Source organism: Staurois parvus, unplaced genomic scaffold (genome assembly GCF_062004578.1).
Source record: "Staurois parvus isolate SC_StPar_1 unplaced genomic scaffold, SC_StPar_1.0 ptg000318l, whole genome shotgun sequence".
NCBI lineage: Eukaryota > Metazoa > Chordata > Amphibia > Anura > Ranidae > Staurois > Staurois parvus.
In genome coordinates, this window is record NW_028318114.1 from 3,901,253 (window position 1) to 3,915,634 (window position 14,382).

At 38.5% G+C, this 14,382-nt stretch overlaps 1 protein-coding gene across 2 annotated transcripts in view; it reads right to left on the reverse strand.

Moving 5' to 3' along the window:
• Positions 1-12,013: 12,013 nt before the first annotated feature.
• Positions 12,014-14,382, reverse strand: part of LOC149457498 (potassium channel subfamily T member 2) — a 1,188,731-nt gene continuing 1,186,362 nt past the window's right edge. For both annotated transcript variants that reach the window (XM_089683639.1, XM_089683638.1), the window contains one exon: positions 12,014-13,266. In XM_089683639.1, coding sequence (XP_089539765.1) covers positions 13,155-13,266 — 112 coding nt within the window. In that variant the 3' untranslated portion in view covers positions 12,014-13,154. The remainder of the gene's footprint in view (positions 13,267-14,382) is intronic.

Consider the following 14,382-nt stretch of genomic DNA (forward strand, 5'->3'; position numbering starts at 1 on the left):
TATTCCTCCCACTGACACCAATGATGGGGCACTATTTCTTCCACTGACACCAATTATGGAATGCTATCCCTTCCACTGACACCAATTATGGGGCACTATTCCTCCCATGGACACCAATTATGGGGCACTATTCTTCCCACTGATGCCAATGATTGGGCACTTTTACTCCCACTGACACCAATTAAGGGGTATTATTCCTTCCACTGACACAAATTATGTAATTGTTTTTGCTTTTATTTAGTAAACAAAGCCCATGGAATTGTCTACTTCCACTGACCACAGTCCGGTCTCTGTAAATACTGAAGGGCAGTAAACTGGCCCTTTGATTCAAAAGTTTGGAGACCACTGTACTAAAGCAAAAATGACATTTAGAAAGAAAGAAAGAAAAATACCATGTGCCTCTGTTTGTAAGTGGTCAGCAATTTCTTTATAATCCTTTGCATAGATAAGGGACTGGCATAGATTGTAAGAGAGACCACAAAAGAAAAACCTAAGCATGGGGTCTCCTCAAAGTCAATATTAGACTCTTAGGGGTTTATTTACTAAAGCTGGAGAGTCCAAAATCAGACTCACTTCTGCAAAGAAACCAATCAGCTTCCAGGTTTCATTGCCAAAGCTTCATTGAACAAGCTGAGGTTAGAAGCTGATTGGTTTCTATGCAGAAGGGAGTCTGATTTTGGACTCTCCAGCTTTAGTAAATAAACCCTTTAGAGTCTTATATGAGTTTTACAAGTGTACACCATACAAAAAAATCAATAATAAGCATGCCCCCCCCCAAAAAAAAAAACATCTATGCTAGACATTTATTGAAGCATGCAGCCAGCCTAGCCAGAAAAGGAATAGGGGAGCAAGTGTGTATCTCCCCTTCCCTGAACCATACTAGTAGGCCACATGTCCTCAAGAAGGTTAAGGTATACAGCCAGGGGGAGCATCATGGCAAAGCTACCTGTCCCCATGCTGGGAACAAGGGCCTCTTCCAGTGTATGTGGAGGTCTGCAGATAAAAGAACGTATTTGAATCTGTAAACTCCCTTTAAAATAAGGGTATCCCCACCATATGAATGAGTAATTGGTACATAGTACCCCTAGTTACTTATTTGCAAAAAATATTACAATGCTCCAGTAAATAAACAAACACATACACCATAAAGTGCTTTAAAAGAAAAGTATGAGTTAACTAAAAAAATTATACTCACCTATGTTGTGATCGATGCTGCATCTGTCTCCCACTGGCTCTAAAACTGAGAGAACTGAGTAATCAAGAAACACTAATTGCTCAGTTCTCAATGTTCCATGAGCAGAGAGCTGAACTGTCAGTCTCCGGCTGTCTGCTCTGCTTCTCCAGCACTTACTGGACTGTGGAGGGGGCTGGAGCAGCTGATTCAGGCTGTCAGCGGATCACTGAGTTGCTGAGCCAGGTGCCAATCCAGGCTTCTGGGTGGATCCCAACCATAAGGTCAGAATCTTTTCCAAAAATACTTTTATTAGAAGAAAGGCATAACAAGGCATATACAATTTTGGGTCACAGTCCGAAAATAGACACAGCACATAGCCTCTCGTTGCGCAGACGGGACATGGATTTAAACTGAAATACCAATCGAGGTGGGGTATAACATTATATCTATTGCATATCACAAACCAGCAAATACAAAGAGTACAATAGATAAATCAATATAGGTATAATGAATACTGACCTGTGTAATAGGGAACTCTAATGTTAAGGGAATGTGGAGTGTTGGATAGGGATAGCACATGATGGTGTGTATGTTATAATGTGTGTGTCCATATCAGGAACATGTTGAGGAAGTCAGATGAGGAAAACCATTCAAAAACAATATCGCAAGCCTCATGGAAAGATGCATACAGGAAAACAGGATACTGTGGAATGACTACTAGAGTGAGGCAGGGGGGAGGGGTATGCACAAGTATAGTGAGAGAAAGAGCTCAGCTTAGGCATGAGGAAACAGCTTAAAGACACCGAGCAATGATAAACAAGTGATGGTCATGGAAAAATAATAATAAATCAAATAGTGTAACACAACATCTGAAAATCTTTAGATTTCATAGCTTCAAAATATATATATTCAATAAGTACAATTCTGATGATTGTCTTGGAACCTGTAACAAGAAACATGCAACAAGCAAACAAACATAAGTTCAACTTGATGGCAGAACACGTAGTAATCCAATATGGGACATCTTTAGAGAATACCAAAGTTCCAAGTAAAAAACCCGTTGTTAGCAGCAATGTACTCCCCGGCATGCCAATAGCATGGCAGAGTGGTTGCATAAGTCAGTCACCTGACAAAAGGAGTACTAACTCTGTAATTGGTGGAGCAAATGTTTGTGTTGTTCCTCCCTTGGTTACCTTGACCTCTACCTTTCCGGACCTTGTTATCATCACTGGGCATAACTTTAGTAATAAGACCCACAGGCCATTCATTCTGACAAACTTCCTTGTCCTTTAGGAGAATGAGATCTCCAACCTTGAAATTAGGCTTAGATGTTTGCCACTTGTGACGACCTTGAAGATGATGAAAATACTCCTTCCTCCAGCGATGCCAAAACACATTGGCTAGATGTTGCACCTGTTTCCATTGATGCCTGTAGATATTCTTGGAGTCAATTTCACTTGAAGATATTGCAGCAGTTCCAATCTTTTGAGTAAGAAGTGAAGCTGGAGTAAGGATCATGGGAGCATCAGGATCTGAAGATACCGGCACTAAAGGTCTTGTGTTCACTATAGCAGGCACTTCAGCAAGAACAAAGACAAAGTCTCATGGGTGAGTGGTAACTTATGATTCTGCAACATGGAATCAAGAATTCTTTGTGCTACTCCAATCATTCATTGTCAAGATCCTCCCATGTGTGAAGAATGTGAAGGGTTAAACAACCAAGTACATCCATTGTTGGGCAGGAAATTGTCTAAATGCAACTCTTTACATGCTCCAACAAAGTTGGTACCACAGTCGGATCTCAGTTGCTTGACTGGTCCTCTGACAGAGAAGAATCTTCGTATGGCACAGATTAAGGAAGAATAATCCATAGACTCAATTACTTCTATATGTATCGCTTGGATGCTAAGACAGATAAACAATACAGCCCACCTGATACTATTGGCAGCTCCACCACGAGTTCTCTGCGTAATCACAGACCATGGACCAAAATCGTCTACTCCAACAGGTGAAGGGTGGATCTGTAGTTAGGCGATCAGCTGGGAGACTTGTTATTTGTTGCTGTTGATGTCTTCCTCTTAACTTTTGACACTTGACAAACCAGAAGAGCAGGGAGGAGACGCACCTTTTCATACCAATAACTCATATGCTAGCTGACCTGATAGCACCTTTTGTAAACTGACGGCCTTGGTGTTGCACTCGTTCATGGTGGTAAAGAACCAGAAGAGTAGCAACATGATGTTGACATTGTATGATTATAGGATTCTGTTCTTTGCTGCATAGGTCAGACTTCCCTATACGACCACCAATTCTCAGTAGCTCACTGGCGTCAACTACAGGGTTTAGATTGAAGAGTGAACTGTTTTTGGACAATTCAGTTCTAATTCTCTCAAATTCCTCCTGATACACCTCTTGTTGCACACAACAGATAATTACCTCTTTTGCACGCGCAATATCTGCTGCTTTGGGGCATTCAGAAAAAATCTGCCAGCCATGACACTCTGATGTAATGTTCTTTGCAAAGCAACAAACAATGTAACTTAGGCGAGCAATAGCTCTTACAGCAGATGACCAGGTAGAAAAACATTCAAAAAGGTGTGCCTGCAGTTTCTGTTTTGTACTCACAAAAGTGTGGAGTGAGATGTTCACGGTTCTTATTTCCTTATCATCTTCAGGACTTACTAGTCCATAGGTGTCATCAGTAAGGAGTGAGTAGGAGTTCTCACATAAAAACCTTGGAGGCAAAAGCCATAAGCTGTTCTGAAGAGCTGCTGATGACACGGCTCTGGTCTCCCAGTCAGCTGGGTTGAGTTCAGTGGGAACATGATGCCATTAACTTGGTAGAGAGAACCTATTTACACGTTCTACCCTGTTGCTGACGTACATGCAAAACTGTTTTGTTTGTTTGTATATATAACCAAGTACTATCTTACTGTCTGTATAAAAGGTGAAAGAATCAATTCTAGTGTCCATATCACTTCGCATGACTGCAGCAATTTCTACAGCTAGCAAAGCCGCACAGAGTTCAAGTCTTGGTATGGTATGTGCAAGTTTGCAAGTAAGTTTTGCTTTGCCTAGAACAAAACTACAGTGTGATTCTCCTTTAATTCCAGAGGTCTTTAAATAGGCTACTGCAGCAATAGCTTTAACTGATACAATAGCTTTAACTGAGAAAATATGAATCTCTCTATGGTCAACAGTCGAAATGGAAACTGGAACATAGCAACATGAAATCTGAAGTTTTTCTAATGACCTCAAAGAACATCTCCACCTTTTCCACTTGTGTTATTTCTCACTAGGTAAAGGAGTTTCCCAGTCTATGTTCTCAGTAGATAACTGTCTTAGCAGGATCGTACCTTGAATGGTAACTGGAGCAATGAAACCCAGGGGATCATAGTTGCTGTTCATGACCGACAAGACTCCTCTCTTAGTGAAGGGTTTGTCACAAGTTGACACTTAAATGTGTCCTGTTTGATGTTCCACAGCAAACCTAAACTTACCTAAATCAAGGTTTTTTGGACTAGTGATATAGTCCTCAGAGGTAAAAGCATTCATAAGTTTCTGGCTTTTAGATATAATCTTGTGAAGTCTAAGGTTTGCTACAGACAGCATTTCCTTTGTTCTGGTGAGAAGATCAATTGCTTCTTTAGCAGATGGAAAGGATTTGAGTGAATCATCAAAGTAGAAGTTTCTTTCAACAAATTGGCAAGCATTAGATACATATTCTTTTTCTCCAACCTGAGCCATTCTCCTTGCCACTGCATGGGAAAGACTGTTACCGGAGACATGCACCTTCATTCAATAATCTATCACTTCCTTGTTGATGTCATTGTCTTTGTGCCACAGAAATCTAAGGTAGTCTCTGTTGTCTTCTTTGACAACGAATCAGCGAAACATTTGTTGAATGTCGGCCATTACTGCTATGGGCTCTTGTCTGAAGCAGATCAGGACTCCTATTAGACTGTTGTTCAAGTTGGGTCTAGTAAGGAGCATGTTGTTAAGAAAAGCACCTTCACGTTGAGCGCTGGAATAAAAGACAATTTATTTTGATTATTATTGATTTTGTCTGGTTTGCGTGGGTGATACAGACTAAAGGATGGAAGGTATCAGCATTCTTCTCCATCCTTTAGTGGGGTGCAGGCTTTGCATGATCTCTGTCAAGTATATTTTGCATAAAGTCCACAAAGTGCCTTTGCATCTCTGGTTCACTGCTTAAGTTGCGATTTAAGGAGGAGAATCTACTGATGGCCTGCTGCAAGTTGTTGAGCAATCTGTCTCTTGGGAGACAAAAAGGTAGGAGTGCTACCCAGTTATTGGAATTGTCTTGAACTCATTGTCCATTACATTGATAAATTCTTTGTCTTTGCCATGTGGTTGGGATGCAATATATATATATATTGCATTATATATATATATATACATACTGAATGGCTTTGTAGACTATTCACATCAATTCCTGTGAAAGAGAAGTTTTCACTATATTGCCCTTACCAGAATACATAATATTCCCGGTTTACCTAATTACCTATATTTGGTCAATATGTATAATATGTCATAGAAGGGCAATATTTTGCATTAGCCAAGATGATGCATTAAAAAGGGGATGTTGTTTTGTGAAACCAGGAATATGCATTTAAAATGTACTCTTGTGTTGTCCACTGTAGAAAAACAGAGCTATATACAGTAAATTGTTGCATTATACTTCACTGAAATCACTCACTAATGAAAGTGCCGGTAGCAAGACCACACAGTTGTATACATCTGCCAGACTACAATAATCAGAGTGCTGAAACATGTTATGCTGCATTTCTTGGAATATCAGATCTTTAGGCAGAAAATATTAATATTCTATAAAAGAAGAGTCATATAATTTTAAATAAAATATCAGTGCTACTGATTAGACCCCTTAACTTTGATTAAGTCTGTCAGGCAAGGTAAAGTTCCAATGATCCAGAGGGAATTAATATAAGTATAATGCTTAGAGAACTGAACCCAGCACATGACAGTAACAAACTAACACATTTGTTGACTAAACCATTGTGAAACTGACAGATTAAGCCATTAAAAATGTAAGATTTACATTTCCATGACCTAAATGATATTGATGCAAATATATGATGCCTAGGAAACCAAACAAATAAATTGCTAGTTGTAAGGAAGTAATTATGTTAGGTGAGCCACTATGGGTATGAATGATTAAGAGTTAGAATCTACTTTTTTTTAAGATTAAGAGGGGATTGCCACATTGATCAAACCCAGGAGTTTTATGTTTCAGTGGAGGAGGAATCATATTGCACATGATTTTGTAGATGCTAGACTATTTTGCACCCTAGGCAAGACCAGCTACTTGTGGAACTCCACAGCAACCAGCAGCTGCCAGCCAACTTGCAGTAAGGGACTGAGTCTGAGAGGAACACTGGAAGGTGCAGAAGCTCAGCTGCTACACTGGCCCCAGACATCCAGCATCTTCCTCTGTACGTTCTTCCTTCCCTCTGTCACCCCTCCCCTCAGCTGAAGGATTCATGATATGGAAGCATCCCACACAGAGAGAGTGCCAGTCTGTGCTGCACTCAGGCACCCCTAGGTGGCAGTGCGCCTTAGACGGCTGCCTAGTTTGCCTAGTGGAAGTTTTGGCCCTGGCTCCAAGGTTTATGTAGGCATAACGTATCTAAGCAGCAAAATCTAATGTATTCTATTTTTAGAATGCAGGATTATTAACCTCCTGCTTTGTCTAGTAATTATATATTTATGGGGTTTCCTTTCCTACTACATGATGACAACATATAACTTTTTGTACTCATGTACCTGCAAATACGTAGTTATGTAATTATGGGTCTATTTAGGAAGTATTCTATTTGATTTTAAAAAAAATCAATTGTTGTTCTATATTTACTATTAAAATATAATAATAATAATACCTAAAATAAATAATACTACTTTCAGCAACCCATATATAGATTATCATTTACATCAGAATACAAATAAGCATACATGTAATTTCACTTGATAGCTCATGCTATATAGCAAAGAACTGATCTATACATCAGTATGGCCTTCGTCACATACATTATGAAATCTTTTTCAATTTTTGAGCCCCAAAGGCACTTAAAGAAATAACCAAGGTCATACATCAGCAAACACTGTCACAAAGTTAATTTATTATAGGAAATAAATATGAATGAATGAATGAATGAATGAATGAAATGAATGAATGAAAAATGAATGAATGAAAATGAAATGAAAATGAAAATGAAAAAATGAATGAATGAAAATATGAATGAATGAAAAATAAATATGAAATAAAGTGTTTATTTCATAAACATACAATACAGATGGGATATGCAAACGCCCACAGACAAACAGACACATACACACACACAAGGTGTAGAAGCCCTGAGCACATTTGCCATATTTGCAGTAATTAACCAGAGATGCAGACAAAAATCGTTATTGATATTCAGCTGCTAATGCTGTGTAATGTACTGTTGCCATCTAGTGTATCATAAACCTGAAATCAAAATGTGCCCAAACCATTATTTCTGTTTATAGCAGGTCTTACAATGCTACACCATAATGGCCTTATCTAATATTGTAATTTTATAACTCCATACACAACATGACTTAGATGTTTCAAAAACCCAAAATAAAAAATTACACTTTGGTCAAGCTTTGTGAACATAAAAAACCACCACAACACACAAGGAACAGGGCGCATTTGTTTTAAAGAATGGTAGAACTAATCTTAAATTATGCTGAGAATTTATGATGCATAAATTATGATGGAGAATATATTTTTAAGGGGGTTTCCACTTCATAGTACTGCATTATGATACATATAAAATAGATTCAAGATTATATTTGATAACTATGTATGTAGTATTAGAATTAGAGTTAGACTTTCTGATATTTTGTAAAAGTAGCTCTGGAATGTAGCAAAACTTATATATGAGAACATTAAGGCTCTATTCACACTAGGGCCGTTTTGTATGCTGCAGCATGGCAGCCCATTCATTTGAATGGGCTGCCATGCATCGCAAAATGCAGGGTAAATGTCCATGTACCTTTACAGAAATTGCAGCCTGCACTAAGAACTGCACTACAGTACAGTTCCCAGTGCAGTTGTACTATTGTTGATTATTTTCTATCCCACTACAAAGCTTTGGGTCATCCGCAAACCTAGAAATGGTGCCTTTGATCCCAAACCCTATATCATTTGTACAAGTTAAAAAGTAACAGCCTCAACACACTCAACCTTGGAATACATTACTGTAACCTACATGTGACATGATGTAACGCACATGTGACATAAATGTACAGATTTGAGTAGATAAGATGCGATCAGTAGCAATATGTAATTGTAACCTTAGTGGCATTCCATTGTCATTAAGGATGTATATTCAGTCAGAGGTATTCAGACAGGAGCTCATCAATTAGAGCTCATCAATTAGAGCTCATCAATTGGCATCTGAAAAGCCTGGCTTCCTCTGGAAGTGACACCTTTGTGCTAAATAAGGTTTTGTCACCTTCTGGGGAAACTGGTTTAGGAGGAAGTGGCTCCAGACATTTTGACTTCATGACAGCAGGGAGCTAAAAGTATATCCATCCCACAAAAGGGGTATGTTTCATCTCTCATAAAAGCTAAAATATTAGTTGCAGAGAGATGAGCATACTCCCTTCTGTTTGGGCACTCTGTAGGCTACATCAACATATAAAAACCATATTTGTGGATAAGGTAGAAGGCCAGGAAAATGCAGGAAATGGTTAGGTGGCGCTGGAGTGGAACAGTCGAACAGTGCTTGGTACTGTCGCAATTGGACTGATGCGCTGGTGTCGGAAATCCAATCCCTGACTTGGTGTTTCAAGCCAGTCTTGGCCCGATTGAACTTGGGCAGGTCAGCACCCAGAACATCCTGTGGGCGGGTGCAGGAACACTCCCCAGTGTCAATTGGCCGAGGACTAATGTCCCGCCTACGTCCATATCCCCATAAATGGAGTACCCGGGCATTGGGAGATTGCGATTCGTATGGAGCTGGTTGATCGACCAATGGATTGCTGACTTTTCTGACTTGCTCCAGTCGCAGGGTAGATCCTGGTAAAGTTTTACTTCTGTCTTTTATTCCCTTTTTATTTTATAGTGAATAGTCATTTGTGTGTCTTCTTGTATTTCTGTAACTTTTTATATTTTGTACATATTTTATGCACTGCCCACTTTCGGGATATTAAATCTTAAAATTAATTAGTTACTTCTGTGTATTTAAGCACGTGCTCATATTTTCGGAGAGATTAGATTGCAAAGATTAGATTGGAGAGATTAGATTGTATTGTATTTTAGTGCCTTTAAACCCTCGGTCAAGCTCATTGCCAATCTGTATGCAATTGCACTGTGTGTGGCAGATTGCGTGCAGATTGTAAAAGGTAACAGATTGGCCAGACGGAGATCTGTGTGTGTGGGGTGTCCCAGCAGACCGTTCTGCGGATAAACTGTTGGGTGGTGGCAGGCTACCTTTTGTGGTGTGTCTGGTGTGGGGGGTGTGTGGACAGTGGAAGAGTGATTAACACCGGGGTTCAATCTGTAGGATAGCTGGAGGTACCTTAGAAGGGTGTGTAATTACTAAGCTGGTCCTCAACTCTAATCAGTGCACCAGATTATATATAAGATTTGTATCTGCCAGTGTGTGTGGTCGACCAGCTGGATTGAAGTGGAGTCTCCATCTGGTGGTGGCCAAAAGGTAGTGCAAGCTGTGGAAGTGTATCACGGCTGATCTTATATATGGTTTTAAATATTCAGAGTTAAGTCCCCTTTATTCCCTCTTACCCCAAGTCACGGCTGCACGTGCGCGCCTTGGTTAGCTAGTCGCTGTGGGTGTGTGCGTGTGGGTTGGATCTGTGACAATTACTAACAACCTTAGAGCACTCAGAGTAGGAATCATTAATCACTACTCTCAGAATGTTTTGTAGGTCAGGTTTCTATTCATTTACGGAATTTTCTAAGACACAGGGGTTGATTTACTAAAGGCAAATAGACTGTTCACTTCGCAACTGCAGTTGCACTCTGTCAGGGATTTTTCTGTAGAGTTTATTAATCGAGGTGAAGCTCTACTGACTTCCCTGATTCACTCTTGTTCAAGTACAAATGCAGTTTTTTTCCTTGCACATGATTGGGTAATCTTTGCAAAGTGAAATTTCATCACATTTACTAAGCTTTGGGAAAAAATTTCCTTGCAGAGGGAACTTCACTTATAAAGGGAACAGTGTATGTGCCTTTAGTAAATCAACTCTAAAGACTTACGTTATCTTTGGAGTACATTATCAAACATTCCTGTGATGTCCAGGTATATTATATAACCAGTCACCCTTTTATCTAAATTTCTTCTTTCTTTCTAGTAAACAAATAGAGATTTGTTTGACAACTTTAGTCTTTCATGAATCCATGCTGGCTATCGCTTATGGTATTATTTTCTAACAGGAACTCATGTTTGTTTTCTTTTATCAGACCCTGAAATAGCTTCCCGAGAGCAGATGAACCCACAGTTTTAGTTACTGGGTAAAGACCTTCATCTCTTTTTAAATATTGGTACCATGCTTGTTTTGCATCAGTCCATTTGTACCAAGCAAGTCATTACAAACAATGGTTTAAAATTAACTGAGCTTAAGGCTGGGTTCGCACTTGTGCTGGTGGTTTCGGGTGTAGAACAGCATGTAAATTGTACCTGTTCCTGCACCCACAACCACCCACAGGGAAATTTTGCTGCTCTTTTGCAGATGCTGGGGCTGCCATTTATTCTTAATAGCACCCCCCTGCATCTGAAAATGCAACTCATTTTCGGTGGTGAGCTGAGCATGCCTGTGCAAAGCACATAGATGTTGATGTAAGCTATTTGGTTTGAGTACTTTATGCACCTTTATTTTTTTCTGTTTTTAGACTATATCAGTCTTGTGACGTATTTGTGATCTTGTAATACTATCCTCATTTGATACATTAGCTTTGTGTTTGTATATACAGAGCTAAAGAAGGTATTTCATATGTTTGCAACAAAAACTATGTTTTTAGATGTTTAGAAATAATATTTATACTATTAAAATATATAAATGCTTTTGGGGCATTTGTTTACCCTCTATTGTCAGCAGATTGTCCTGCACCACTATACTAATATTTGGCTATAGAAAATTACTGTCTATTTGTCAGATGATCAAGGCCAATGAAGCATGGTAGAATGACTTTTAGGCAGACACAGTCAGCCAGTGTCTTTGCCCAAACATTGATTTTCCTGTGACTGAGATAGCCTGGCTTGACCAATCACATACTGAAGCAATCAGTAAGTGTGTTAAAATCTTTGACATGTGCATTGAAATGTGCATTGCTCACCCAAAGAAGATTATTTTTTTCTCAACAGTAGTGAAATGTCACTTTAAAATCTATTTAAAACAGCATACCCATCTACAGGCCATCGCGCGCATTACAATTTGACCATACAATCTCTGTACAGTATACTATAAACTAAATAATATGAGATCCTAGCTAAACTATCCAATCCATTGGTATCTAAGTTGGTGGGCCCTTGAACTACATACAGGCAGATAGTAATGTGTATGTTGAGCCTAAGACTACCCTGACCCACAGAATGACAACACTGCTCTGTGGTTTCACTAGAAATTGAACAGTGCTAGCCTCCTTGTTGAAGAAAGTTGAAAGTAATGGTGTTTTTGCTAGAATTCAAAGACAATAAAACTGTATTATGGAGGGGGAACTTAAAAAAGGTGAATGCACATAACATTAAAGCATTGCAAAAGCTGTCAGCTCTGTATAAATACCTATAATAAATAAATAGTGACAGACTGTTTCATATACTGTATGCCATGTTTTATTTTGCCTACAGTTACAGTTTAAAGTGCATCTTCATCCAGACTATTGACATTAAAGTTTTTCCATATATCTAACAAGCGTTAGAAGAGCATTAAAACAAGCCATAAATGACCTCCCTAGCTGCATGTACTCTGATGTTGCTGTGCCTGTGAATATTAATTTGTCCACAATGCCAATAGCTACAAAGGGGAATGATCATTTGTTTTATTGTATATTCAGAATATGTAAATACTTTAATGTGCATAGTCTGGGCACAGCTAACTTTAAGCACCTATAGTTTTCACTGACTGTACAAATTTTTGATCATTTGTATTTAGCACAAACATAAGCAAACATTTTTAAATACTTTTAATTATGCACAATGTAGCAATATAATTTAACATGTACAGATCAAGAATGATATCCTGCAACCAAAACATGGTATGTGGCATTTAAAAAATAAATAAATATTGGTCAATAAATAGATAAATAAACCAAGTAGCTAGTGAATATCCCTTAAAACCAGGAGTTATAAAATAGAGATCTACTTTTTTTGTTTATTTGATGTTAAACCAAAACATTACAAAATGCTTGGTACTGCAATAGATAAACTTGTTTTACAATTAATATCTGTCAAAGGTAACATTCAACTTTCAGGACTGAAATACTAAACAAATTCACATGAAGAAGCAGTAAGACACTAATGAGATCACGTGGGTTCTGTACGAGACACCTGCAGCATATACAAAATATATTTTTAACAATGACCATCCTACCCAGAGTCCCATAGTGCTCAACTCTAGGTCACTGCAATAGCATCTCTTCACATCCAGGTGTTGGCTCCACACAAGTCCATCCTCCCTAGTTAGTATAATGCAGTGCATTTATTTATTTAGAGTATCTTACCTGGCGTGTTTGACAATATTGGTCTCTTAATCCTATATAGAAAATGATACGGTATTGAAATAACATTGATGCAACAGCTTAAAGACATGAATAACAATAATTCCCAATACAGGCTATGCTAAAAATAACAGGTGTTGACTTGAAGCTCCTAGCCATAGATTTAGATTTGACATGGCTGGATGATATTACAGCTACAAATCAGTTTTTTAATTCACTGAAGCTTCTGGAATATCAGAGCTGAGTTTCATCCTTTGAGTCTTGCGTGGTTGTATTGCAAAAGCTGCTTTTCCGGCTTGATGCATTGCGTGGAACATAAGACAGTGGATCTGGCCTGATCAGGTAGCTAAAAGTACAAAACAAAAGGAATATATTTGTAAGGTTTTCATCTCTCAACATGTGCAACAAAAACAGCTACTGAGGAAACCACTTGTCAGAACAAACAAATGTTATTAATTAATGGAAATATTGATAAGTCATTTATGCATATTCTTGGTTTCTTTACCTCACATAATAAGATGTTTTCATCAAATCCTAGTCAAAAGCTATTCATTTCAAAGAAAGTTGTAGAAATCCTAGTAATTAGATATTAAAAAAAAACATTTTTGCTCCTAGGTTCTTTCTTTGTTTCTGACCATAACTGAGAACAATAAAGCCTAACTCGGGGCTCACATTTTAAGGAGGTTAACAATGCAGCTTAGGCTGAAATGCCCCTCTGATCACTCATACAGTCCTCTCTAGTTATATCTTCTTGCTATTAGATTTCTATGGTCTTCCAGGTTGAATGACATTATTAAACCTAGAACATACTGTGAACATATTGTTAGAGCAGGACATCATCGATTCACAAGGGATCTCATTACAGAACCCTGCGCTCACAATGTAGTGATGCAAAGAGTGTCACTGAGATCATCATGTCTGAGAATACAGAAGCAACAAAACTCTGCACTTCACTTCACTTCACTTGACCAGCCAAAAGACATCTAGAGGAAATATTATAGGATAAGTGCACATTTAGTAACATGTTACACCTGTAATTAGGGTGTAACATATAACATGTTACTATGCAGCACCCCCCCTTCCTTGACCTCAACCCAGAGTTCTGAGAATTAAGAAACTACAAGTCTTATCTTCCACAACAGCAGACAGCATGTGCTGAGCAACCTTGTAGTTCATTCACACTTTTTACAGCTTTTAAACAGAAAGTCTGTACAGAGGTACAGGCAAGAAAGCTGTTGGGAAGTGTGTAGGAGCCTGACATTGCACCTGCAAACTGCTGATCATGGGTGCAATGCTGTGTAGGCTCCTGAGAAGAAAAAAAAACAATAAATGCACATTTTTGCCTGCAAAACACATGCAATTTTTAAAGAACTAGCATGACATACAATAAGCGGGAAGTATAGTTGCTGACAGTTACTAGACATGTGCATGCCAGAAAATTAAATTTTCTTTTATTTTAGAT